This window comes from Aptenodytes patagonicus, chromosome 11 (genome assembly GCF_965638725.1).
Source record: "Aptenodytes patagonicus chromosome 11, bAptPat1.pri.cur, whole genome shotgun sequence".
In the NCBI taxonomy this organism is placed as follows: domain Eukaryota; kingdom Metazoa; phylum Chordata; class Aves; order Sphenisciformes; family Spheniscidae; genus Aptenodytes; species Aptenodytes patagonicus.
This window is the reverse complement of record NC_134959.1, coordinates 23,946,595-23,974,047: the sequence shown is the minus strand read 5'-3', so window position 1 is coordinate 23,974,047 and position 27,453 is coordinate 23,946,595. Positions and strand designations below refer to the sequence as shown.

The window sequence follows — 27,453 nt, the reverse complement described above, 5'->3', positions numbered from 1 at the left end:
GCCGCGGGGACGGGCAGCGCCGTTCCGGCGGCCTCGCCCCGGGCCCGGCCGGTCCGCAGAGCCCGCCTCCCGCCGGGGCGGGGCTGGGCCGCGCCGGGGCCGCCGCGGCCGGCGACCGGCATCAGCGCGTCAGGCGCTGCCGGGGCAGCTATGGCGGCACGCGAGGGGGTCTTGGCCGGGGGGGGGGGGGGAAGCGTCTCCATGGCGACGGGTGTAAACAGCGCGGGCGGTGCGGACTATGGCGGCGCGCCGCGCTCCGCCGGGCGGGTAAGGGCCGGCCCGGGCCGGGGGGGAGGAAGGGAGGTATCGGCGTCCGGGCCCTGCAGGGAGAGCCCAGCCCTTCCCTTCCCTTCCCGCGGGGCTGCGGTGCCTCCCCGGCCCTGCCACGAGTCCGGGCTGGGAGGCCGCGGGCGCTGTCGCTCCGCCCCGCCCGCCGAGGGCCGGCGTCAGAGCAGACCGGGGGCGGCAGGACACGGTTCACCACAGCAGCCTGTCTGGAAGTGTAAATAAACAGCGGGGAAGGCTTTCAAGTACCGCTCTTGGGACTTCGGGACACAACAGTTCTGTCGCGAGGGCCACGCTCACTCACAGCGGAGCAAGGAACTTGTTGAGCGATTCCTGTGGTATTCGCTTTGCCATTGTTACTGTTTGTAACTAGCTATAGTTAGCTTACAGTCTGGAAAGCGGTGTCTCTCCCTACTAGTTGTTTTCCATACCATTCCTTTATCAAAGCATCTGCCTCTACCATCGATACCTTGTTCTAGTTAGCCTGAATACTTCAGAATAGTTATAAAAGCAGCAAGGTCTCCTTTCTTTTCCTTTCCTGGAAGGGGATGGTGTCTTCTAGCACATGGGTCTCTGTTCTGCCGGCCAGCCTTTACCTGCCTTCTGAGAGCGCAGGGCTGCTCCCCAAGGGAGAGCGAGGCAAAGGCGACTGCAGCGCAGGCAAGGCCCTCCCCAACAGCACTTACCTCTGGTCCTGGACGAGGCCGAGCGATGAATCGGGTCCAGAGCGAGCAGCTCAGGGACAGGACTGGAGGCGAGGCTACAGCGTAGGTCCAAGGCGCAGCCAGGAGATGGGGTTGAAGACAGTTACGGCTACGAAGTAGCTCAGGCAGGGTGCGAAGGGCCAGGCCTGAGCTTAAATGGAGCTCCTGGACCAACTGGCAAGAGGGTGCGTGGGTGAGGGTCTCAGCTGAGGCTGGCCGGGGTAAGTAAGGCCCATTGGAGGCTCTGACAACTGCCCAGGCTGCCTCAAAAGGAAAATTCTGGTGTGTTTGTGACCAAGCCTACTTTTCTGTGAATGTCTTGAGCCTCCCCCTGGCACAGTGGAGGCCTAATTTACACCCACAGATAGGTTTTTATCTTCAGATCTCAGACTTGTGTGATGCAGGTAGTCTAAAAGCATGCTATCACTGCCTTTTCTGCTGGAGAGCTCCGATATGGACAGCCACGTCTACATCCATTCAAGAAAATTTACATACAGTAAAAGCAACTTTGATTATATTGAAGCTGTATGTTTTGCACTCCTGGGAAGTACCTTTCATCAAACGAGCAAGTTTTTCTTGCTTCGATTTTGCTAGCTTTCACAATGCTGAAAAAGCCATCAGTACCAAATCCAGGCTGTCTGTACCACCGTCCAAGTAACAATCATTTTCACTCATGGGAAAAGTCGTAGGTACTTTTTTTTTTCCCACTTAATGTGGTTGCCTGGGAACAGGCACCTTTTAATTTCCAAACACGGGCCGTCTTGTAGTCGGAGACCCTGCTTTTGTCAGGTGAGTTAACAGCTGTCCTGGCTGGTAGTGTGCTGACTGATGTGGCTGTAAAGATTGCCGTTATCTTAGAATCCCATCCTGCAAGAAAAAAACCAGACATACGGTCCTGGGTGGTAAGTGCACTCAGCTTTTATGAAAGCACATGGAAGCAAAGAGTGCTCGGTACTTTGAGTATCAAGCTGGTAGCAAGTTTAGCTGCAGATGAGGAGAAGATGCATTTCTGGATAGCTAGGAACCTTATTTTGTTTAAATGCATGACGAGTGCCCTTCAGATTCTAAACCATGAGTTACTGTATGTTTAGTGGTCTGTTATGGACTGGAGACTTTCAAAACACTCTGCAATTCTGTCCATAGGCCACTTCATATTCATCCTGCTCCTTGCTCCTGGCGTGTCCCTGGCCAGCGGAGTTTGATCTTCTCAGTCCTGGCTCCCAGCTGCCGCTGCTTTTCCGTGCCTCCCTGTAGCCAGGCACACAGCACAAGCTTCCATGGCTTCCTCGTGCCGGTGGGACTGTGCCATGAAAGCATGTTGTGCTGGGTACAATCTTCTCGCAAGAGTGAAGCGTCCTCTGTGTGTGATCACTAAGCAAAATTGAAAGATGACGCTGGGTTAGTTTTCTGCTGAGGTGATGCCTTAAAGCAGCTTATAAAGAGGTCTGATGAGCAGTGGCAGCAGCACAAGGTAAACAGCGGGGGGATACAGCTAGGAGGAGGAGATGGTAGGGCTTTTCAAGAGCAGTAAGCTGCTAGATCAGCTCACAGTGTCTCAGGGAATCTCACCCAAAGGTGTGGTTCCTTGGGCTAGCTGACCCAACTGCTTGGGGTCTCCGTCTCCATCCTCACCGCTAGCTGCAGAATCCCTCCCCCACTGAGGGGTGAACTTGCATGTTGTGTTTTTAGTCGGTCTAAACCGGGTAACTGCAGGTTTTCCCTTGGATTAGCGAACTAAAACAGCTCAGAGAGTTGCCCAGCGTACAGTAGAGCTAGCACTACCTAGACAGCAGGAGCCTGTTGTGGTGGGGAGAGAAACCGCACCTCCCCTTTCAGCAGGGCTGAGCTGGTACCACATTTTACAGAGCTGCAGCTTGAAGCTGCCGTTTTATACGCTAGGGTGGGAGATCCAACAGCCCACCAGATACGATCTCCCACCCCAACGCTGTGCTGGCCTTCGGTGGACTCCTGAAAGCCAGTCTGGCTCACCCTACGCACACCTCCCCCGGAAAGCGGATGGTTGGAGAGTTAGATCTGCTGAAGGTGTAACAGCTACCTGCCACCCGAGCGTGAAACCGTGCTGGCAGCTGACGCCGATGCTCAGATATCAAGCCGAGTGTGTGGTCATGTTGTGCCGGTGCAGCGCCTGCAAATTCACTGTGATGTCCGGATTGCTTTACTATATCACGGCCACCCTAATTTTCCCTAAAATACACATGCAACTGTATGTTTACTTCTTAAAAGGCCTTTTGCCTACACATGCCAGTTTCTAGTCTAGGAAAGAGAGCGCCTGGTTATATCTGTTCCATGGTTTGCCGGTTCTACTGGCTGTCAGGCCACCTGTGCCATGGCATTACTGCCACCCCAGAGAACTGGCTTTGCAGGCACTTCTGGGACCCCAAATCCCGGTTCTTGACCCATGGGTAACAGGTTTTCTAGCTCCGTTTCTGATCTCTCCTCTTCAGAAAACCAATTCGTTCAGGCTCGCCCAGCTGCAGGGTTCAGCCTGGTCGCTGTCAGCGAGGAAGATCCCAAACGTTGTGTCAGTTATCAAATAGCAAATCCTGGAGCTCAGCTGCACCACAAATGTTTCCGTCAGTCCCTCCCTGTACATTGGGATATTTTCATCCATCAGGCACTTCGTAACTGGCTGTTTACCTTAGGTATACACGAGCCAGGCTCTCAAGGTCCAACTGTGTATTTAGTTAATTCTGTGTATTTTGAAATGTTTCTTTCTCGCCATTGCACAGGACCGCTCCTGAATCTTCCTCTGAGACTCCAGATTGCCAAACACGTATCAACAGTCTGAAATACTTCCTGTCCAAGAAACAGAAGACTCGGGTGAGTTGAAGAATTCCAGTGAAACATCCAAACTTCAGCTAACTTGGTCAACGTTGAATCTTGCTGGAAGCCCAGGGACCTTCCCAAACTATTAGGAAGCCCATCAAGTTCTAACCATTTTAATCTTTCTTTAATATATAGAGAGAAAATCTGTATTTGCTGGTAACTCAGATTCAGATGTCATCTTTGTGAATTAATTACTGCATTTTTAAGGGTGGAGGAAAGAGGAGAGGAATCTAAATGTTGTTCTTGGCTGCAACCTTTTGAGTGGACATACATGCCAAATACCGACGCCAGAATTTGACCCATATAGTTTTAAAAAAAAAGAAACCACATGACCACATGCTGTTTAATCATAGGATAAGAGCATCCTACAGGAAGATCTGCTCCCTAGTATTTATCAGTCTTAATAAATAAAATAAACGAACATGGGAAAAACCTATATCCAAATTATGAGAAAATAAATTCCAGGAACATGTATACCAACAAACTAATGGGAGGTTAAGATCTATAAGAGTCATATGTTATTTATTTTTAGGGGTTTTTTTCATTAGCATTTTGGTTGTATTTCAGAAATGTGCCACCTCTATGACAAGCCGTATGTGCTACATTAGCACGAGAACTTAAAGCGTTATTCTGTCCCTAGAGCTGGGACATGCTGCAAGCACTTTCCTCATTGTACAAAAGATTTTCAACCCAATAAATTGGAATCTTACTGCTTCTCCAATGTAATCTTCCTGCTTCTTGCACTGAAATTAGGGCATTTAAACTTCCGAGGCTTTACATTTAACTGTTTCAAGGCTTGGTCAGTCTGAAGTTTGGGTTTTGAAAGTCAACCCCCCCTGTTTGCCCATGATTAATTTTTTGTAAATTTTGCAGCCAGAATAGGGATGCATTTGTATTGGACAATTGCAAACTAATTAGTTTGTTGTAATAACAAAGATAAAGTAGAGCAATCCAGCATAGCTGGCTTTTTCTCCTCCCAAAGAAATACTGAGAAAGTTCCAAGATAGAATTTAACAACTTCTTAAAATTGCCAAGATTTTGCTTTCAGAAGAACTTACAGTTTCTGAAGGAAATTTCATTCATCATGTTCTTTTTACTGTTCCTCAGACCTTATCTTCATTATGTTCTACACTGGCACAAATTCAGCTGTTTTGTGTCAAACAGGGTCACCAACCTGCATTTAAAACTCATAATCTGTATGAGTTAACCCAGCTCAGTGTGCCCTTACTAGGGCACACCCCAGCGCAAAACTCCCTAGTGGAAACGGGACCTCAGTCAAACCTGTCATTTTGGTTTTTATCTGGATTAATGCAAGATTCTGATTTGTTTGTGTGATGCTTTATTTTCCAGCAGTCCCAGTGTAAACCAAGAAACCATTTTTCACCCAGAAATATGAACTGTTTCCCACAATCATGTAATCTAGGCAGCACGAACAATAGCTACCAGGAGATTGTTCAGAGGTGTTTAACAAACGGTACTAGTCTGGGAAGATGATTTCTTCAAAGAACAAAAAAGTTTGCTTGGTTTTTAGGTGTGGTCAGTCCTGGCTGAGAAGAGTTTCAGGGTACGGCCGTTGTCCTTCTATTTGACTGCACTCATAGGCAGTTGTATTGATTCTGGATTTTGGCTCCTTGTTGTGAGTTTGTAGTGCTCAGGTACAGCAAAGGGATTTTTTCCTTTCAGTCTTTTCAGCTTTCTGCTAGAGGCCATTGGTCCACGTGGCCTGCATTTGCATCCGGGCAGACCGTCCTAAGGAATCACAAACCCTGCTGCGCCCCAGAGCAGAGACAGTCTAGGTAAGTTCAGCCCGTACTACTGGTTAAGTCACCAGGATTGCTGGAAAGAGTTTTTGAAAAACAAGGCCTCACAGAGCAGAACCTCTCTGTGTTAGTGAGAGCAATGACGTTGGGTTATCCCACGAGAGTTCAGCGCAACAGAGGAGACATTGCTGGTTCTGACTAGTAGCTCTATAGGAGATGTCAAGTATTTATGTAATAGCGAGTCATGCTTAGTATAAACATTACCGTACAATGCTATCATTTAATGATTCATTGACTGACAGTATACAGGATCCTGTCAGGGCCCCAGGTGCATCAACAGGCTCTGCCAGCTCTTCTCCAGTCCTAGGCATTTGAGTGCCTGGGCTCAAGATCGGTTCCGATACGGCACAGCTGGGTAACCTGGGACCAGGCGCTGTAAAAAGAGCTGAGTGAGAAAGAGATGTGAGAAGCCTTTACTCAGGCTCCTCACCTTTGGTTCTTGCTGGAGCTATGGTGTAGCCATGTCTATCTTGTACCTCACCGACCCTGGCCTGCTGACTTGACATCCCAGCTTGGCATCGGACCTTCCTCATCACTGCGGATTTGCCTGACCGTCACTGAATGATGAATGGCCCTGGCTACCATCAAGGGACCTGCTCGGCTATTCTTGTTCAAGTCCTGTGGCATTGTGCCCTGCTGGGCAGGTCACTGTCCCCGGTTGCTTTGCTGTCACCCTGTGGGGTCCCAGCACCCCTTGAGCACAGGCACCTAAACCCCCAGGGGAAGAGGTTGCAGAGCCTGTTGGTTCACTCAGGGCTCTGACAGACTGCAGGACGCAGTTGTGGATGATATAATAAGGATAGTTGTGCTTTTTTGTTTTAATTCTAGCTGGTTTTAATATGAAATATGCATGATAACATCCAGCAAAGGGACATTTAGCCTAGAACCTCCTGAGGAACCTAGAACCTCAGGAGATGTAGTATGTATGTAGTATCAATTCTCTTTTCAAATGGCTGTTTTCCTTGACACATTTCAAATAACGTAATTAGCGTTTATTCTTTTCTGCAACAGAGAACCCACTCACCTGGCTTTTTATACCAAAAAGCATTATGAAGTTCTTAAACTGAAGAGCAATAATAGCAGGATGTCTTTAATAGCCTCCTGCTCCATCAAGGAATTTTAAATTGGCAGTTGTATGCTTTTTTTTTTTTAACTGTAGTACATATATATTCTCTCATGTAAGGGAAAATAATAAAGCCCTGCTGTGAAGCAATGGGCAGCAGGAAGAAAACCAAGATCCTTGAGCTGATTTATTATGAGTTCATTCTTATACACGACACATATAAGTCCATGGGTCCATTCTTTTCCTGTGTCTCTGCAGCAATAAACAGACCCCTCTCACCATTCCAAAGCCACGATACTTGGAGCAACTGGAGTCCTACTTAAGGAAAGAGCTGCAGTCTCTTGATCTGACTAAAAAGAACTCCCAGGAACTGAAGTTGCAGGTCTGATACAAGGTTCTCTTGACTTGAAACTATGTGCTGAGATGGATTATTTAAATGGGCCATCCAAAGGAAAAAGTAGATGAGCAGAGTAGGCACCTACGGGTAGTATTGGATAAGTGGGCTTGTAGCTCACGTTAGGGAACTTGCACAGAAAGCAGTTCATTTATATGTTGGGTTTCTATAGAATCATAGAATAGTTTGGGTTGGCAGGGACCTCTCAAGGTCATCTAGTCCAACCCCCCTGCCCTGGGCAGGGACATCTTCAACTAGATCAGGTTGCTCAGAGCCCCGTCCAACCTGACCTTGAATGTTTCCAGGGCTGGGGCATCCGCCACCTCTCTGGGCAACCTGGGCCAGTGTTTTACCACCTTCAGCATAAAAAATTTCTTCCTTATATCTAGTCTAAATCTATCCCCCTTTAGTTTAAAGCCATGTCCCCTTGTCCTGTCACTACAGGCCCTGCTAAAAAGTTTGTCCCCGTCTTTCTTACAAGTCCCCTTTAAGTACTGATAGGCTGCAATAAGGTCTCCCTGAAGCCTTCTCTTCCCCAGGCTGAACAACCCCAACTCTCTCAGCCTTTCTCCATAGCAGAGGTGTTCCATCCCCCTGGTCATTTTCGTGGCCTCCCCTGGACCCGCTCCAACAGGTCCGTGTCTTTCTTATGCTGAGGGCTCCAGAGCTGGACGCAGTACTGCAGGTGGGGTCTCAGCAGAGCAGAGCAGAGGGGCAGAATCACCTCCCTCGACCTGCTGGCCACGCTGCTTTGGACGCAGCCTAGGACACAGTTGGCTTTCTGGGCTGCAAGCACACATTGCTGGCTCACGTCCAGCTTTTCATCCACCAGTACCGCAAGTCCTTCTTGGCAGGGCTGCTCTCCATCCCTTCATCCCCCAGCCTGGATTGACACTGGGGGTTGCCCCGACCCAGGGGCAGGACCTTGCACTTGGTCTTGTTAAACCTCATGAGGTTCACACGGGCCCACTTCTCCAGCTTGTCCAGGTCCCTCTGGATGGCATCCCGTCCCTCTGGCGTGTCGACCGCACCACTCAGCCTGGTGTCACCTGCAAACTTGCTGAGGGTGCACTCGATCCCACTGTCTATGTCATTGATGAAGATATTAAACAGTACTGGTCCCAGTATGGACCCCTGCGGGACGCCACTCGTCACTGATCTCCATCTGGACATGGAGCCGTTGACCACTACCCTCTGGATGCGACCATCCAACCAGTTCCTCATCCACCCATTGAATCCATATCTCTCCAATTCAGAGAGAAGGATGTTGTGGGGGACCATGTCAAAGGCCTTACAGAGGTCCCAATAGACGACAACTGTAGCCCTTCCCGTGTCCACTGATGTAGTCACTCCATCACAGAAGGCCACAAGGTTAGTCAGGCAGGACTTGCCCTTGGTGAAGCCATGCTGGCTGTTTCGAATCACCTCCCTGTCCTCCATGTGCCTTAGCATAGCTTCCAGGAGGATCTGTTCCATGATCTTCCCAGGCACAGAGTTGTTCACATCTTCTCGTGTACTCCGCATCTTCTATAACTGTTTCCATTTTCAAATCAAAGCCCAAGTCTTCAAAAAGACATGGTAATCTAAAATGGATGTGAAACAGAATTTAGTCACTAAGCTCCTGAAGATTCCTGTGTAAACCCGTAAAGCAGCAAGTGTGTAGGTTCCCAAATTTTCACTGCAAAACCTCTAATTCCTGAAGTTAGGTTTCTGCATGTGACAGGAAGGGGATTTCTCATCTAGCTCTTGCCTGAGCCTAATTAGGATCCCCAAAATTCGCAACTTCTAATGGGTCTGATCCTGGGGGGTTCGTTGTGAGTGTTCGAGGACACACCTCATGGAGACGCTGAGAAACAATACTTTAATTCAATACACAGATAGAGTAGGAGTGGGTACTCCTGTTTTTGTAATATCCTGCAATTAGAGCATTTATGCAGACTGGGAAGTTTAGATTCGATTTTCTCTGCACAAATTAATTCAAACTCTCATTCCCAAAGGAATCCTGTAGTGACGTGAAAAGAAAGTGGTAGATGGAAGAGAATGGAGGGAAACAAAGAGTAACTAATGGCAAGAGAAAATAGAGATCTCATAACTGTGTTTATGCTTTGAAAATATTTTTTACCGTCTTACATGACATGTTTAATGGTATTTAATAGTGAGGTACACTCAGTGAGAGTGAATTACTTATTGCTAATGAAGTCTTCCCATGGCCCAGATACAACACGGAAGTTTGACTATCATCTCTGAACAAGTTTTATTCTGCTGAGAAGGACAACATCTGCAGAGATACTGTCTCTGCTCTGCAGAGCTTGCCATTTAACTTAACAAAATAGGCAACGAAAGCAGCAATATGATCTTGTTACATATCTTTAACATCCATATTGTTACATCAGTATTGTAACTTGAGTTCTAGTCAGCTCCATCCGAACAGTATCATTTTCATTTTGGAGCTGTGCCCTGACAGAATTGGTCAAAGCTTCTCTTTGGCCACTAAAATGTCTGTTTGCTCTCCATCGTGCTGTGGCACCTATCAACAGGGGAGAGAACTCCACCTTCATATGACATATTTGGGATGGCAGACCAAAGATGGAGAGACAAAATAAAATGTGGTAGCAGTATTTTTATACTTATTCTCACTGTCATTAGATGCCATTTGTGTTGGACAAAACAGCCATCTCTGAATTCTGAAAAATGTGCCACTGAATGTTTTCTCAAGCTCTCTTTCTTCTCTCAGCCCTACAGAGAGGTCTTTGAATTCTTCATAGACAACTTCAAGACCTATAAGCCCTTGCTGTCAGCTATAAAGAATGAATATGAAGTTACTTTGGGTAAGCTCTCGGACTTTGACCTGTGGGGAAAATACACTAATGGAGACATGTTCTTACAGAGCTTAGCTGTGTTGGATACATATATGGGATGAACAGCCTAAACAGATGTCAACTGGTAAAACCATCTTTCTGGTCCGTTAGGTCTATTTCCTTCATACATAAGATGAAGCTGTTGGAGGGTTTGTTTTCTTCCCCTATAATGTTTCAGATTTTTAGATTTAGATTGAAGACTTTTAGATTTTTTAAATCTTCATCACATACACCGTTCAGGCAACAGCAGCGTCTCAAGGTTTTTCTGGGACAATCACATTTGTAGTGGAGCGTATCGTACTAATACGTTTGGATGCACTTGCTCTGTTAACTTGAAGCTTGAATTACTCCTGAAGCAAGGCAGGGCAGAGAACTGGACTGGCTGTTCCCTGTCCATTCTTAGTGTGCTTTAAACTTTGCTTGGCCTTCAGATGCCACAGTCACACCAGTACTTTGTAAACAGTCACAGAGGGCTAGAAATAGACTGTAACCAGGCGCTTATTTCACACTGGGCACCGAGCAGCTATCAGATGTCAACAGTTTTCTACTGGGACAGTCTCTTAAAGGATATATATTGTTTATCCCAGTACCTGTTACCTGGGCTACCTAATCATAGTCCCTCATTATAGACAAAAATCTTTTTTTGCACAGTATACTTCAACCAGGTGAATAAGTCAATTTTAATCATTATATAAAAATTATTTTTTTTAAATCATTTTCCTTCCAGAACTCTTTAGTAGACATTTCTTTGCTTCAGCTCCCAGAGATTACTGGTGTCCATGCTGTAGCCTATATTGTACCGCTTTCTGAAGCTTTTTTTTTTTTAAGCATTTATTTACTGACTCCTCCATATTGCTTGGATGTGATATTTCCCTTTTTTAATCTGAAGTCTCTGGATACCCAGCAAAACATATCTTTTATGATAGCTTTATTTTTGGAAATCAATGGAATGCCAGTGAACCAATATGCCGTGGTACCAAGTGTACTTGAAGCTCTAAGAATAAAAAAAAAATCAATTTGTTTTAAGTCGGGATTGGGATCCTCCCACCTTTCTGTATATTGAGGACTCATTTTCCTAATTACAGATTTTACCTTGCTAACGAGGCCCGCATGGCATCCATCCCCTTTTAGTTAAGGGTGTTGGATGGGGTTATCTGTAAGTAATTTCCAGGCCTCCTTCTCCCTGCCTAGCACAGACAACAGCTTACCTGCCTGGCCAAGGAAGCGGTGACCTAATACAACCCAACAACTCATGGCCGCGGAAACAAGAAGGTCCCACTTCCCCAGTCCTGATGGTGCACTCCCACTGCTTGGGCTGCACCACCTCTGCCACTCACTGGACACCTCTATGAGCCGAGTCAACTCACCCAGCAGGAAAAACAAAGACCAAGAGCTGCAAAGTTTCCTGCTGGTTTAGTGAGTTGAATTGCTCACGAAAGTGGCTGTGCTAGGGAAGAGACAAAAGCAAGTGTCTGAGAGCAGAAAGAGTACAAAAGAAAGAGAAAAGGAAGGAAATTTACTGATTTGTAGAACTGTACTCCTAAGTACTTATCTTCATTCTTACATTATGTCTGACTGTGCTTAACAAAAACAACTTCTTTAAAATCTGTGAGGGGTGGCCATTCTGAGGGCTCCTAAAGTCAGAATTTTATATTCTGTTTATAGTCCCTCACTACAGTGCTTGGAGTATCAAGGCGCAGATAAATGGGAGTTTGCTTAGAGAGATGTCTCATCACTCCACCTAACATGCATACTCTATCTGCAGCATTTCAGCGCCCTTTGAAACTTAACTAAACCTCCTTTACACCAAAGCATTGTATTTCTCAGCCAACTGGATATTATCTTTGTAGTCTGATTTAGCAGCTATGTCTTACTCTGTTTTTTCTGCCATCCTGTACTAGCTTAGCCTAGATGATGTTTAAGGTGCCCACCACTGCACCCACCGCTGGGGCGGGTTCTCCCCTTAAATCTGCCAGCATTACAACGTATTCCCAGTTCAATCAGAATAATCTGATTTTTTTTTTTTTTAAAAAGTATTATTAAATGTCCTAAAACTGTACTGCTTACACTGTGTATTTAGCTGCATCATTCTGGCAGCAGGACATTTGAAGTAGCTAGCACGTGCATAGCTGAGCACGCAGGCCAGAGAAGGCAGCCGCCTCTGATGGGAACAGGGATGTGCAGCCTGTACTGGCTGCTTGCAACCGCGCGTCTTCTGCCAGAACTGGACATACAACTGCGGCTGTAGCTCCTCTGGGTGTCAAGGTTGTGCTGAGCCAGTACTGAAGCTTTATGGCATTGTTTCTGGAGTAAAGCCACATGAATGTGAAGGTACTAAGCAGAATTTGGAACATAGCACTATGGAGAAGAGAGCCGTCAAATCCCTACAGCTGTTACCTTGATCCGAGATAAAGGTTATGTGGCTGGGAGCTCCTTTAAGACAAAGCTGAGTGATAGGGTAGGTCTTCATGGTGATGTTATCCATAGCTGAATCCATTTCCTGATTAAAATAACACTCAGGTTGGCTATGTCCACAGGGACTTCACATTGACTCCTTTGTGGTGCTAAGGCTTCTGGGTCCATCCAGCAATCCTGCATGTGCAGTGAGCTGCACCACAGCCTGAATTCTTTCCAAGTGGGAGAATGTCTGTCCTTTCTTGGCATGGGGGGAGTTCTGAGAGGTCATCAGAGAGCTAATGTTCTCAGATGGCACTGGCCAGTGTCCACGCTACAAAATAATCACTTTGGCAGCCAAGGAGTTGTGCTCTAACTTCTGACATACTGGGCAGCTACAATTAAAAATACTGTTGCGCTTAATTTAAAGGGGTTTGCTAGTGGTCAGGAGTCAGCTGTGAAACAAACTACGCCTCAAAACAAGTTTGCTGAAGTTTTAACATGGTCACACTGAGCAACCAAACAGCACAGTGGCAGAATCCCTGTGCCAATGCTCTAACTTTTGCCATCTCTTGTCCTGATACAAGTACCACAGTGAAAGAGTTCTGCAAAACCTTTGGTACAGTTATAGCATGGGAAGGAAATTCACACCCAAGTATAATAAGAAAGGTAGTTCCTGTTCTTAGATTTATGTATGCGTTTTAACTTTTAAAATGCAGAATCTGTCGCATAGTAATTGTACATAAATACTAATACCAGGTTTTACTGAGGAGGAAAAAAACCTCCAAGTCAGATTATTCAGCATCCACCAGCATTTCTATCCTTCTGTTCAGGAGAGAGAGTGAACAGTTTTAATTGCTGAATAATGCAGTTATTCACAAACAAAATAAGGCTTGCTCACAGCCTGGTTTGAATCACGCCATATCCTGTCTTTGATCATTTTATTCTCCTGGTGGAATTCCATCTAGTCATAAAAACAAGCCTCCGCACCAAGGAGGTGGCATCAGAAGAAATTCTACCATGGAACTGTAACTAGGATGTGGGATCCGAGTCAAGTACTGTCACTAGGTTCCTCAGGTAAATATCTTTAAGAAAAATTTTCAAGTCAAAGGGGAAATAGCTGAGAGTGAAAAGCACACGTTACATCAAAGAAAGCCAAGAAGAGCACGAGTTCTTTACTAGATGTACTGAAGAGAACAGCAAAAGAAGAGAGGTCAAGGCATGCCTAAAAAGAGGGGAGAGTGGGTAGACAACAAATTTGTATACAAAAGGTTGTGTGAGACCATGCATTTGGTGACAAGAAAGCAGATCAAAGTTCATGAAGAATGTGCCTTCACAAAAGAGGGTAAATCGCTAATTCCCAGCTGTCTTTAGCCCCATACGCTGCCTGTGCTTAAATGGTGACACCTTCCCAACTAGTGAAACACGACAAAGCCATCAGTGCTCACTGTATCTTACCAAAACCTTTAGTACTCAAGAAAACAAAATAAAATACTGTTCATCCTTTGTTTTCCAAACCAGAATAAATAGCATGAGCTGAAATCAGAAATCTTTGTGAAGTTCATACGCACAGCTGGTTATAATCCCAAATCCACAACGGGATATAATCCCGAAAGATACTACTCCCAGTCCTCAGACACTCACCAGGCCAAAGCAGTAAAAGCCCCATGTTCAGTCCCACTTCCCACCAGCGCTGTTTTGAGGTTGAATATCCAACAGCCCAGCTGAGGAAAACCCAGGCTTTGGTGCTCATCACCTCTGCTCTCTTTAGCTCATCAGAAGAAGACAATTCGTGCCCTAGAGCCCCTGAAGGCTATGGTCGCAACTGTCTCCGAGGAGTGCACCCGGCAGATACTGGCACTGCAAGAAAAGGAGAAAGATGAAATAAATACGTTAAAGCAAGAGAAACAACATTTGTTAAAGTTCATTGACAACATGAAGGAAGAAAAGAATTCTCTTCAGACTCAGGTAAATTAGACAATGATGAGTCAAATATTTCCCAACTTCTGTTGGATGTATTTTACACATTTGACCTCTTACCTCCCAGCCTCTCGTCCTTTGATGCCAGCAGAAGTTCTAGAGCAGGCACTGAACATCTGGCACGGTAGTGATGCTGGATCCTGGCCAGCTCCAGAGAATATCCTGTTCTCTTGAGACAGGCTGTGCTGCCACTGTCAGAAGTCTTCACTTGTATCTCTTGTCCCATCTGGCTCTTCCAGTGTCACATTTGAAGGGGAGAGGAAATAAATATCTTCCTGGTACTGTTTTAAGTTCTTAATGTAAAAGTACATGCACTCTTTTACAACGCTGTACCCTTAGCATCTTTAAATCTGTATCGTTCATCTTACTGACAGTGCAGTCGCATTGGTACCTATAGGCAAGATTAGTTAAGTCTTTCCAGTTTAAATCACCACTTTATACAGTTCTTAAACAGTTTTAGCTACTCAGGCTGAAATGACACTACTGTTGGAGAGCAACAAGAGCAGGGCTGCTGCATGAGAAAGGACGAGCCAGGAGCTGAGGGTGACTGCAACGCAGTCAGAGCCCCGCTAACCGGGGCACAGTCTCACAGCACCAAGCAAGGTGCTGGCAGCAGTCATCCTCAGCAGTTCCAGATGAGGCATTGAAGCCCAGGGTCCATCTCATCTGTGGGTTGCGGGGGGAGGAAGCACGCACTCAGGAGCAGCAGGAGATAAGGCCAGAGTCAGAACTGGAGACAAAACTGCAACAGACATCCGAAGGGGTCCATCCAGGAGAAGAGCTACCTACAACATCAGTCCAAGATCCAGTTAGGATACAGAGACAGGACTGGAGGCAGATACACCTACAATATAGCTCAACAAAGACCAAAAGTCTCGGCCTGAGCTTAAACAGAGCTCCTTGGCTGCGGGCAGATGGTGTGTGGGTGGAGGGTCCAGCTGAGGCTGATCAGGGTAGTTAAGGTTCTTGGGGCCCTGACAGCTACTGCAGCTGATTCAGGAAGTATCAAGGAAGTGTTAGTTGGAAGGAACATCTAGAGTCTCCAGCCCAACCTCCCATGTGAAGCAAAACTATCCCCTATGTTACATCAGATCAGCCATGAGCTTGTCTGGCTTGAGTTTTGAGATCCTCCCGGGATGGTGATCCTCCACCTCCCTGGGCAGCCTGCTCCAGGGTTGTACCATCCTCCTGGTGAAAAATGAGCAGGAGGAAGAAACAAATTGTCCTTGTCACACGGCAATTCTGCTGTAGTCAGAGATGTGATAACAGCATGAACTCTACCTGAACTTGCTTTCATCCGGTAGTTTAAGTACTACGTTTAAGTGGTAAAGGTGAAGAAGAACAAGCTTCAGGACAGACTGTGTAGGCTCTTTATTCATCTAGCTAGCACTCGCTGAACCTTAGAGGCTTTGGTTTCACTAGCTAGATCAAAATGCTCGTATCTCTTCCATTTGCAGTCCTGGAACTAGCCAGTTCCACTTGTTGGTACTCAGAGGCCCCAGTGCTTCACAGAGCCATAAAGAACCTTCTCTGAAAGGAGCAACCAAGAATTTATGTGAAGTTATACTTGCCTTACCCTAAGAATAGAGCCCAGAATCTAAATTCTAGTTTGGGCTATTTAATTTTTGCAATTCGGGTGAAGGAGGCTGGGAAAAATAATTCTGCTAAAACCAGATTTCCATTTTTGAGACAGCATTCAAATATTCTAACTGTGGCACGGTTAGATATTCAAAAATTCCTTGGAAAGATCCACCTAAGCTGCTGACTTGTCTGCTGGTGGCAATGTGGTTGTGGCTGTGATGGTGTAGGGACACAGGCAAAACAGCATTGCTACAGCAGGCTCGTATTTTTATGAGACTAACAGAATTCAGAATTCTCATCAGAATAGTCAGAGGTCCCTGAGGCACTAGTTGTCTTCTGAGCAACAAGTAAAACACCATCTTGATTCATTCCCTATCCAGCAGATTAGGCAGGCGTTGGCAGTGACAGGATGTGATCACGTAATGAAACGCACATCATGGGAATAAGCTACGGTTTTACACATAATCTCAGTTCTTAGACTTCCAGATTTCTGATAGCTTTACTTTGCCACTCATTTATAATGCAATTAAAATTAAAAATTACAATGAAAAAATAAAAAATACAGCACAAATACAATCCCATGTTGCCATCCAAGATACATTTCTGTCACCAGTTCCAGTGGAGTAAATTGGTAAGAGTAGCAGCTTTTTTTCTCCTGTGTGACCAGCAACAGGGACAGAAGAAGTTGCTGGAAGGTTTTCTGGATACGGGCTTACAGCAGAGAAATGGTGTAACTCAGATGATGAAATGTATGTAATTCACTCTCTAGAAGGCTAAACACTCAGACGGAGCACCCTTTTGCACACTACATCTGAGTTTGAACTCTTCTGTCATATTTCCATCCGGTCCATTCTTTTCTACAGTGTTATCTCTTGCCCACTCTCCTACTCCAGTTTTTCCCATTTTGCTTCCCTTATCCCACTCTCTGCTCCTTAGTTTCTGCTCTAGACCCACCAAACCAGTCCAAGAGTTCCCACTGATGCCACGCTCCTGATCAGTTCAAGCCCCTGTTTCCCGCAGGTGGAGCATTTGCAGACAAGCGTAGCTGAGGAGTATGCTCGCTATCTCAATGAGTACGGTGCCCGCAAAGTGCTTCTAGCAAAACTGAATGATATGCATAATGAACGGCTGGAGATGACACGTCACCAAGTCCAAGGTAGAGAAAGCAGATCTCTGTAAGAACCTGCACAGAGACCCAAATGCACATCCATCGGTACAGCATTGCAGTAAAAATTCAGAGTGTCTCTGAAATATCTTCAGATATGCTTTGACTCCTTAAAAGAAGTTAGACAAATTCATGGCCAAAAGGTCCATAAACAGGCAGGAAAGGGAATAGGCAGGGATGTACCTAACAGTCTGATCTGATTCAGTAAGTCATTGCTTGTATTCCCATACGCTCTTGCTTAGCACAGCAGGTAAATTGAAGGCAGGAGCTGCCCAATGCAAAGGTTCCTTATGTTTTTTGACTCCAGTGCCAACTGTCAGCATGTCTCACCCAGCCACGGCTGCCAGCTTTGTGCCTGTCCACAAGGACAGATAAAACTGCTGAAACTCAAGTGTCACAAATACCTGGCACAGAGGTTACTCTGTTGATCCACAGTCTGGTTACAGGCACCCATAGTGCTACTGCTTCTTACTCTCTGGCTGTAGCCATTGCATCTGTGTGAGGCTCTCCCCACCTGCGATCCTCTCCGTTAACCAAAAGCAAGCTTGAGCCTTTGAGTATGTATGTGTGCATGGGAGAGGAGGCGACAGTGCGTGGGAACGCGAACACTGCAATATACTCCTGGACTTGCAGTTCTTTAGTAATAACACAGTCTACACCCATGCAGCTCTTGCCGACCCTTTGTAAGGTTATGTGGTCTAAAAGCTTAATAGATGATTTAGAAAACTACGACTGCAATTTTACTGTCATGGGCTTTCATCAATGGCTGTTGTTTAAAGACGTCAAGGGTGAAGATGTGGTGAAGTTAACTTTGGCATTAAAGATAGCTCGGCAGGACCTCACAAAAGCCCAGGTGAAGCTGAACACAACGATAGCAGACTACGGAGATGTTGTGCCCAGGAGAGATTTTGAATCACTGGAGAAAAAATACTCTGATTTACTTCAGGAGGTGAGCATAGGCTCCTAATTTTCAATCTATACCACATAAATACAAACATGATGCTTCAAGTATTCAGGTTGGGATAGGGACTCAGTAAACCTAGAGCTCACATATGTGCATTTCTTTGGGTTTTGTACATACATGAAAAGCCACTGTCTTCTAATCCCCAAAAGCTCCCTATCTATCGGAATCTCATACTGCCAGAGCACTCAAAATCAGTATACCGTCACAAAGCCTTAACATCAGTTTTAAATGAATTAACACAGTAAAAGCAATAATGGCCCACAGGCCACCAAGAGCCCGCAGATTACAGCTTGAGAACTACTGTCTGAAGTCATCATATATATAAATAAATGAACTAGGTTCACCTCACATACATTGCACGGTTTTGCCCAAACCACGGCTAACAAACTGCTGCTGGGCTAGCAATGCTTATCTGTCTAGCTGGGTTTTTGCCTGTCCCAGCAGTGTTAAATGGCTTCCTTAACCTACTGAAACTCCAAGGTCATCACCCCAGCTATGGGGCTGATCAATGCATTTTCCAGCTGTGAAAGAACTGGACTAGGTTCCTCATGTTGTATCTGTTTGCTGCCTTTTCAGAATAAATGTTTGCTTGCCTTGCACTGGAGATGCACAGGAGCAATGCCATGTCACGTGCAGGACAGCGAAGGGGTAGCACACACCAGTGGCTAGGATGGGGTCTGCTTCCAACCCCGCAGTGGCAGAGTGGCAGTGACCTGATCTCTAGAAGGAGGATGAAAAAGAGAACACATTGAATCCCACCACGTAGTTAGTGCACAGCTGTGAAGAGAGATGGATGAAAAAAGTCCCACCCGCCTTTGTGGTTCAGAAAAGCAGTGCTGGGCTGTCCCGGATGCATTTGGGCCACTGGCAGCTCCATTCCAGCCCTGACCGTCAGCACAGCTTGATCCACTGTTCATGTCCCTACATCGTGGCATAATAAATACAGACACAGCCCTCAAAACCCAGACTAGAGCTGTGGTTACCTCTGAATCACGATGTAGTAGGAGAGCAAAGATAAATCATATAAAAAAGAAACACTTTCTAAATAAAGTATAGTGGATTTGGAGGGGATGCATGTAAAAATTTCTAGAACAGAAGCCTATGTTTCTCTTGCTCTCTCCTAGTGGATTAAGATCTATTTTAAACACAAAACCAGGTATAAAAGGGTCATTGACATGTTTTGTCAGAAGTTTTTGTAAACGGTAACAATAAAATTTAATAAATTATTTATTTTTCTTCCAATCTAGAAGCAATTAGCCAGGGACAGCTCTCCGTAAGTCTATGGACTACACTGACTGCTCACTGGAGCTGTCTAACAACAGAAAATTTCTGTTACTCTGGCTAGTTTGTTACAATCCTCCTTTCTGTATCCTTTAGATGAAGACTCTGCAGAAGGATTTTGATCAGCTCCATAAGGAATATGAAACACTGCTGGAAATCCACAGAGAGACTGCAGAAGAGCGAGACAACTTCTGCGCTGAACTCCAGCGAGTTCAGCGCAACTGCACACCCCGGCCAAACTGGGCGAAGTGTTCAGGTGCCAAATGTATTCAGCAGTGGTTTGCTTAAGGCAGCTCATCTTTAAATGGCTTTAAACTAAAGGGGGTAGATTCAGACTAGATATAAGGAAGAAATTTTTTACGCTGAGGGTGGTGAAGCACTGGCACAGGTTGCCCAGAGAGGTGGTGGATGCCCCATCCCTGGAAACATTCCAGGTCAGGTTGGACGGGGCTCTGAGCAACCTGATCTAGTTGAAGATGTCCCCGCTCATTGCAGGAGGGTTGGACTAGGTGGTCTTTAAAGGCCCCTTCCAACCCAAACCATTCTGTGATTCTATGAAACACTTTGCTATGGTGCATTTCTTACCTGCAACGCCCCATTTTTCTCCCAGGCTTTTAGGCAGCGGGCTGAGAGAGAGAGGAGCTTGCAGGGTATTCCATTTTGCCTTAGACATCTTAGGAGACAAACTGGATGTCTAAAGATCTGTATCTATCATAAGGCCCCTAGTGGGATTCACGCAAAACCGGTATGCGTGGGTGCATTCTCCTCTTCTAGCAGCTCAGCGTCTTTTTGCTGTTGCAGCGGTGATTCCTGGTGGAGCTGCCCGGTGGGGCTGTCTGGCTGAGGGGAAGACCAGCGATCAGCTAGTGGATGTGCTTCTGGAAGAAATAGGAACAGGAGCACTAAGAGAGATAAATGTCTTCCCTGGATGGGTATGTGTAAGCTTTCTTCCCTGCTTGTTTCCACTGAGATTAATTGGCAATAGATATCATTAGAAAGGTGGGAGAATTGCTTTCATGGCTGGTGTCTTCAACATTCACCTTCCCATTAGCGTAACCACCGAAAACTTTAAAGCTAGGAAAACTCAGGTGCAATAGAAAAGCTGAAACTGAGTGTGAGCACACTGAAGACACAGATGAAGTAGCCACACTTTACAACGAATCATCAGACATGCAGGTAGTACTAGTGGGCTGGAGCCCCTTACTAATGCTCCACTACATGGCTGAGACAAATTAACAGCGCCCTGCTGCTGAAAAGCCTTGTCCTTCTCCCCTGTCCCGACCCCCTGGTACTGGCTGCAGCAACAGGGAAGTATCCAGCAGAGCAGTATTTGTTTTTTCCCCGTTTAGTTCTCTGCCGATGAGATGAACTCAGACAAAGCACTAGAATGACTAAGAGTAAGAAGCGAAGCAAGACTACATAGCAGGGAATGACTACTTTTCGTGGCATCAGGAAGTTAATTCAACTCACACTGTCCCATTGCACTGCACCCCAGCACGTGGGGGAATCAGGAAATGATACAGGGACAAGGAAATGTTACAAGGATTCCTCACATCATACCAAGCATAACTGTATCCAAAGGTTTTCTCAGGGACAGAGTAGCATTTCTTTGGTCCGTCAACATCTCTTCCTCAGCCTTTCCAGAAGCTTGAACTGTTTGCCCTGCCATTCCTGGAAGATATTTCCAAGAAAGTTCTTTCCTTTTCTATTTTCGCTGGGCGGAACCTCTCACACAGTCCCATTTTGTCCACCCTGGAGCACTTGAGACACACTGCAGAGGTGCAGACAGATGTGTTTTATGGTACTGGGAATGAGACCTGCACAAATGACTCATTCTGATGCCTTTAGATGCTGAGAACATGGCTTTGGTGCTGCATCACTGCCAGCGAGGCGAACGCCTTACCTGTATCTGTGTTTCTTTTCCATTACTTAGGGCAAAGGTGACAAGGTGCCTGTGTACCTGAGGCATGAAGGTGAAGTCAAGAACAAAAAGCTGACTAAGAAGGATGTGGTGAACATCCTAAAGGATGTCTGGAGGGAGAAAATTGCACTAGAACAGCAGGTTTGTCCCATTTTCCTTCTCCACAAACAGCATGTGCTATGACAGTCAGTCCAGTTTGGGAAGGCAGGGTCTCACCCCTGTCCTGCCTAGTGTTTCATCTGAATCGAGCTGCATAAAACATTGTAAGAACAAACCGCCTCAGCTGGTGCCTGGCAGGGCTCCCCAGGGATCTGACTCATGAATTAGGACAGTGTCACGTGGATAACTGGTAGCTCCATCCCAGGCCTAAGAGGCTTCTTCTGCAGCTCCTGCTCCCGGGACAGCCGAGTGCTCGTGAAGCAGCTGATGCCCAGCCACCACTGCAAATTCAGAGGCGTTCAGGAAACCAGAGTCAGCACTGGTTGCTTTGATGTCCAGGGCCGTAAACTGCCGTGGTCCAGCAGCTGTTGCAAGAGCAGCCGAGCTGTCCCTGAAGATTCCTCCACAAGGCAGGGTGCCCAGGGGAGGAACCACTGCAGCAATCACCCTGAGCTAAATCAGCCGTGCTCGTGAGTCTGAGACCTTAGCTAGGCTGACTGCTGCTATTCTGGGGTGTGATGGTGCTCTGTAGACCGACACGTCATCGTGACTATGCAGTGTCTGTTCTTAGCTGGTGGAAACCTCAGCAACATCCATGCAGCCAAAGCAAGGCCAGGGTTTTCTGCTGGGTTGATTTTAACCCATGTCAATCCGTTATTAAACTCCGTAGTGTTTGTGCCCATGCCAGAGAGGAACAGGTGGCACTGCAGGAAAAATGAGGAGCAGGGACAAAAAATAACTTACATTGATAAATGAATTAATATAAAAGTGCTTTGGTTTTGTTACACAAAAAACAAAGAACAAAGGGACAAGAATTTCCCCTTCTTTGTCCAGGGTGGGTTGGGAGTGACAGCTGGAGGCCAAAGGGGTGAGGTGTGTGTTCTCTGCCAAGGCAGACGTTATGGGTTGCCTGTCTGGAGCGATACAAGACTCAAAAGAAAATAAAAGTGGCTGTTTAATTCTTCCCATGTTAGGGACAAGTATGATACCATCTCCCCAGATACTGGACAAGCCCTGTTACTGTGCCTCAGTCATATGAAAGCAACCTTGAGAGAGGCAGAGCCACTTTACAGATTCCTTCTCTTGAGCTCGAAGCCTAGAAACATCTCTGAGATCAACCCCAAATGGCTTAATGTTTTCTATGGCAGCTGCCTTTTACTTTCAGCTTGGTTTCCTGGGGAAGGAGGGTTGCCGCAATCACTGTCTGGCTCTACTTTTCTCCAATAACTGCTTCCATTTCTCAACCCGTGAGCCAAGCTCAGCTAAATCTGACAGAGGGGTAGCGCCTCACAGGTAGCAAGTTCCTACATATTTCACAAAAATAGGCAGGAGAAGAGAGACTTTATCAGTGGTCTCAGCAACAGAAGAGCTTCATTGTAAACTTACCCACATTTAGAGGACAAACCTGGGAGAAAGACTGTGAAAGATCTAATAACGGGGAAGACTCCAGCCAGCACTAGCACTGTGTTAGCACTGTGTGAGATCCCCAAAAGACAGACATCTGTACACAAACAGCTAGAATCCAACGGGCAGATTTGATTTAGTTCCGCTGCTTATGGGAGTTACTCACTTGTTATCTGCAGACAGGGAAGCGATCCAGTCTTCCCGAGTTCTTTCTCAGCTACCTCCAGAAGAAGCACGGAGATGCCGCTGCCATGGAATGGTCTTACACCCTCTACGAGAACATGCGACTCTGTCGATCGAACCATGTCCTGAGCTCATTCTATGACATACTCACCGGGAAGGTAGGCAACCCGCAACCCAATGCCGCACCTCTGCCCAGACATCCCTGGTGTGACAGGCAGCAGGCAAGGGAAGCGTTCCTCTGCAAATGGGCTTCACCTCCCATTCCTCCTCCTGGGAAGCCACACCTTCTCATGAGAATAAAAGTAAACACTGACACACTAGAGAAGGGAATCCTGTCCATGCAAGACACAGCAGGCTCTTACTGCTCCCAACAGAGCTTCTCGAAGACCCCGTTTCTTTCAAACACTTTAATCGCATCATAACTGCTCTCTCCGATGAGAGGCTTCTGTTTGCCAGACTTACATACAGGCCTCCTTCTCTCAGTAGGTCTTTCCTGAAACAGCTCATGGTCTGCCCCTGTGAAGTGTTTGTGAAGATCAGGACACAATCTCTGAACTGCAGCACCGTGCAGGCCCTGGCAGCCTTGCGCCCCGCTCCCCAGCACCGTGTCAGAGCTGGAAAGCTCTGGCTACATGGCCACATCTTTCCATCTCCTGTAACACAAAGACACGTAGCCCCCCCCAGCTCCTCTTATACTTGCCCTACTTACGTCTTGCTTGGAAATGGAAAAATGGCTGGGACCAAGTGCCACCATCTGGGCAGGGAGGCTGCCGCCATGCTGGGGCATCCAGGGTGTGCATCTGCACCTGAGGCTTTAACAGTTTAAGAAACTTCTTCAACAAGAAGCCACTGTGAACAGCCACCCTGCAAGCCACTGTGTTGCTTGCTTAATTATTTGTAAATCACTAAAAGCTGCTCAGGTAAAAGTTGCTTTAGAAGCGAGCACAGTCCTTTTGCAGTTTTGCTTCCCTCTTGAAGGTAGTCCAAGGAACAGATGGGGCAGTTACTGACCTGTGAGCCTTCCCTGTTTCACAGGTGGGTGAAGAACAGTACCACGGCCAGAATCAGCTGATTTCCAACCTACAAAAGGAGCTGGCTGCCTGCGACAGCTCAAACAGCGGATCCCTGACCAGCAAGCAGTTCAGGCAAGAGGCCGACTGTCGCCCACCGAGCTCTGCCCACGTCTGGCACACGTCAGATGTTGTGATATGCTGAGTCTGTCTGCTTTGCTTATCTGCCAGCGCAGCCAGGGGAGGAGGTTTTCTCTCTTTTAAATTCCTGCGCGGACAGCTCTAGCAAGGCTATACTTGTTAACCTCTGCATTAGGTTTAGAATAATGTGAATACTGCAAGTTTTGAGGAGTGCAACTGAAGAGGCCCGAGAGCAGACATGGGGTGCTTCACACATGCAGTGGGACAGGCTGGCAGCTCCTGCACCCTGCCACGCTCCCCGAGGGGACACGGGACCCTACGCAGTGCTCCCACGAGCTCCTGTGATAGGTCACAAAGCATTTCTGTGAATTTTGCTACAGGTGCAAGGTTGGTCAATCTTCTCCCAGTTAATCAATCAGCCGTGCCTTCATAAGTGAAACTCTAAATACAGCATTTCTTTGGGCCATAGCACAGAAGAGAAGCACCAGCCATTTCCAGCACTTAGCTGGGAACGCGGCGCTGGTACAGACACGCCAACCAATTCGGTCTGGGCTACCAGCTAACCCATACTCACGGTTGCATTCAGAGTTTCCCACATGGCTTAGCATCCAACGCCCACCTGAGTCCTGAGCTCTGCTGAAAGCTTTGCCCTTGTTTTGGTGTCTGAAGGTGCACGTGCTTCTTGAAATGTGTTGCCTGTGAAAGCAATGAATTTTTCAAGATCTGGAATAAATGAAGACCATGGAATACATGCACTCACTGGTAGCCTAAAAAACAGCCAGCCACACTGGCAGTCGTTAAGTGCTCGTACTGTAACAGCATACAGACTTCTGTCCGTATTGCCTGTCTCCATACAGCACGGCTGTGAGGGAAGCTTTTCCCCTGAAAAGGAAAGAGTCAATCCAAGAACTAGTGGATGCAAGCAGGTGCAAGCTGGACAGCACTGAAGACCTCATCGACTACATATCTTTATTCAAAGAAGTAAGCTGATGTTACTTAAGTTTTCCTTTTGATTCAGATTAAGCCTAATTTAGGGCTTAAATTAGTCTTACCAGACTAATTAGGTTTATCAGACTAACGAAGTTGCAGTGCCCACCACAAGCTCTAACACCCGAAGGCCATCCGTAGACAACGGCAACGCAAGCTTGTGCCTTTTCTATGATAGTTTTTCTTCCCTATTCTCTCTCTTTATTTCCACTTTTCACGTGGAAATTCCATTTCTAGGAGGGCTGAGTTATTTTAATACACATTGGGGGGCAGCTCCTATCGAGACTGGAACACATGTTCTGTGCTAATGCACCTGTAATTTCTTTCAGGATGAGGAGGGGAACGCTGAACCTTTCGTTGCAAAGCTCAGGACCCAGTATGTCAGGGAGAAGCAGGAGTACCTGAGACAGCTGAAGGACAAGCTGGGAGATTTAACGTAAGTATGGAGGGAAGGGGCTGACGGGGAGAGCAGATCAGGACAGCACGTGTAGAGGGAACCCCCCTGTGGACACAGGAGTGCGTGGCCAGTGCAGGGCCCTCTGCACTATCAGAGGGCCCCAGTTGTGAATATTCCAGTAAATACCAAAACCTGGCTGAGTCCTGCTCTGCAAAACACTGCACAGTGTCAGTTCCTGACCCAAAGGACTTGGATATGGCAGGCAGTGAGTAGAGAAGATTGGTTGTACCAATAATCCCCTTCAGTACTTGAAGTCTCATATCCCACCACTCCTCAGCTCTCCAAAACCAGCAGTAAAATCCTGTACAACCTCAGAGGCTGGTTCTGAGGAGTGGGAAGAGTAAACAGGACTGACAACCGCGGATTTAAAGAAATAATTCCCCCTCAAAACAAGATAAACGAGAGGCAGTTACTGCATAGGAAAAAAGTCTGGTGCCAGGCACCGAGCACTGAGGAGAACACTGAAGATGGGTAAGTACCGTCCAACGCGGGCACTGAACTAGCAAAGGAAAATGTAGTTCTGTAACAAAGGATATCACAGTGCACAAGGGTGAGTTTAAGGTCTTCCCAGGTTATCACAAGTCTAACATTTCCTAACTTCTGTTCAGTTTGAAATTTAGTACTTAGCAGACTTTATTACATGCGTATTTAAAAACCAAAGGGTAGTAGAGGCAGAGATAACAATATCAAATTCTCTGCTCTGCAATTCAAGCAGCATGGATTCTCACTGTGGCACAAAACTAAAAAAATTCCTTTCACATACCACAGCATAGCAGTGACCGAGTTGTTTTTGAACAGAGAGGTGAACGCAGATGATCTGAAGACTGCCTTCTGCACGATCGATCCCGATATTGATGATCAGACACTAGATACCTACATTGGTCTGGCTTATCAGGTCCGAAGAGAACAGCCAGACCAAGAAGTTGTCCCTGTGGAAACTGCACTTGAGAGACTGCTCGCTGGAGATGTGAGACGAGTAGGGCCCTCGCCCAGGGAGGGAAGCACGGCAGGCTTCGAAGGAGAGTAAGGAAACTTCCAATATTAAGAATAAATGGACTGTTTGATCTCCAGGTTTGGATAATAAGCTGAGAGTCAGAATTACTGCACTAAATACTTCTTCCCGTGCATACAGAGATACACCTAGTAACTAACAGTAGAGAGGATAGGCTAGCTTGAGCTATCAGAAGCACTTTCAGCTTAAGCAGCAAAGCACTCCAGTACAACTTTGCAGCCTATCCAGAGTCATTTCAGCTCAGCGAGACTTGCAGCGGGAGGTTGCCGGATCCCCAAACAGAGGCTTCACACCCCCACGGCACCGGGGCACCGCAGGGTGCTGGGCTCTCTGCTTGGTGACAAAACAACTACGCTCCAACAGTCATTACTTGAACCTGAGAAGCCACCATCAAACTCCAGGCTGCAACGTGGCTGCTTTAGCCCTCGGGCCTTACGGTTCCTTGGCTCAAAGAGGGAGGGTTTCAAAGATACGTTTGCAAAATAAGGTGCCATCAGCACAGTCAGGGTGCAAGTGAAAGGTCCATTCAGCCCACACCAGGTTTGCTACCATGTCTGTCCCCAGGGAGACTTTTATCTTGGTGTAGCTGCTGTTGTCCAGTATGAAATCACTTTGAAAGAAGTTCAAGTGCTGCCCCACGTGTAGGTTTAACCAAACTCTGAGCTGGAAGAGCAAACCAAGCACAGAAACACCAAAATCTGTCCCTTGCTTCAAGGAAGACACCACATGCATTCTGGTTACGGCCTTTCCAACCACTGGCATCAGTTAATCTTTCCTATCCATTAGTGTCCTCTCTATCCAGCACATAGCCCTCTCCAGGGAGGGGACTAAGGGTTCGTGAAA

General features: G+C 46.7%; 1 protein-coding gene and 1 long non-coding RNA gene across 2 annotated transcripts; one reads left to right on the top strand and one right to left on the bottom strand.

Annotated features, from left to right (window-relative positions):
• Positions 1-201: 201 nt before the first annotated feature.
• On the top strand, positions 202-27,453 carry TSNAXIP1 (translin associated factor X interacting protein 1). Its single transcript, XM_076349549.1, is given in 17 exon segments — positions 202-231; positions 233-267; positions 3,740-3,830; positions 5,520-5,632; positions 6,978-7,101; positions 9,848-9,941; positions 14,137-14,333; positions 16,947-17,082; positions 17,871-18,040; positions 19,433-19,592; positions 20,138-20,268; positions 21,270-21,398; positions 23,000-23,161; positions 24,039-24,148; positions 25,012-25,135; positions 25,471-25,577; positions 26,397-27,453. Coding segments are annotated over 17 exon segments (2,142 nt in total). The 3' UTR covers positions 26,626-27,453.
• On the bottom strand, positions 8,551-15,118 carry LOC143165789 (uncharacterized). The gene is made up of 3 exons (XR_012996315.1): positions 14,406-15,118; positions 14,010-14,225; positions 8,551-8,696 (listed from the first exon to the last, which is right to left on the bottom strand). It is a non-coding gene; the product is annotated as an uncharacterized LOC143165789 (long non-coding RNA).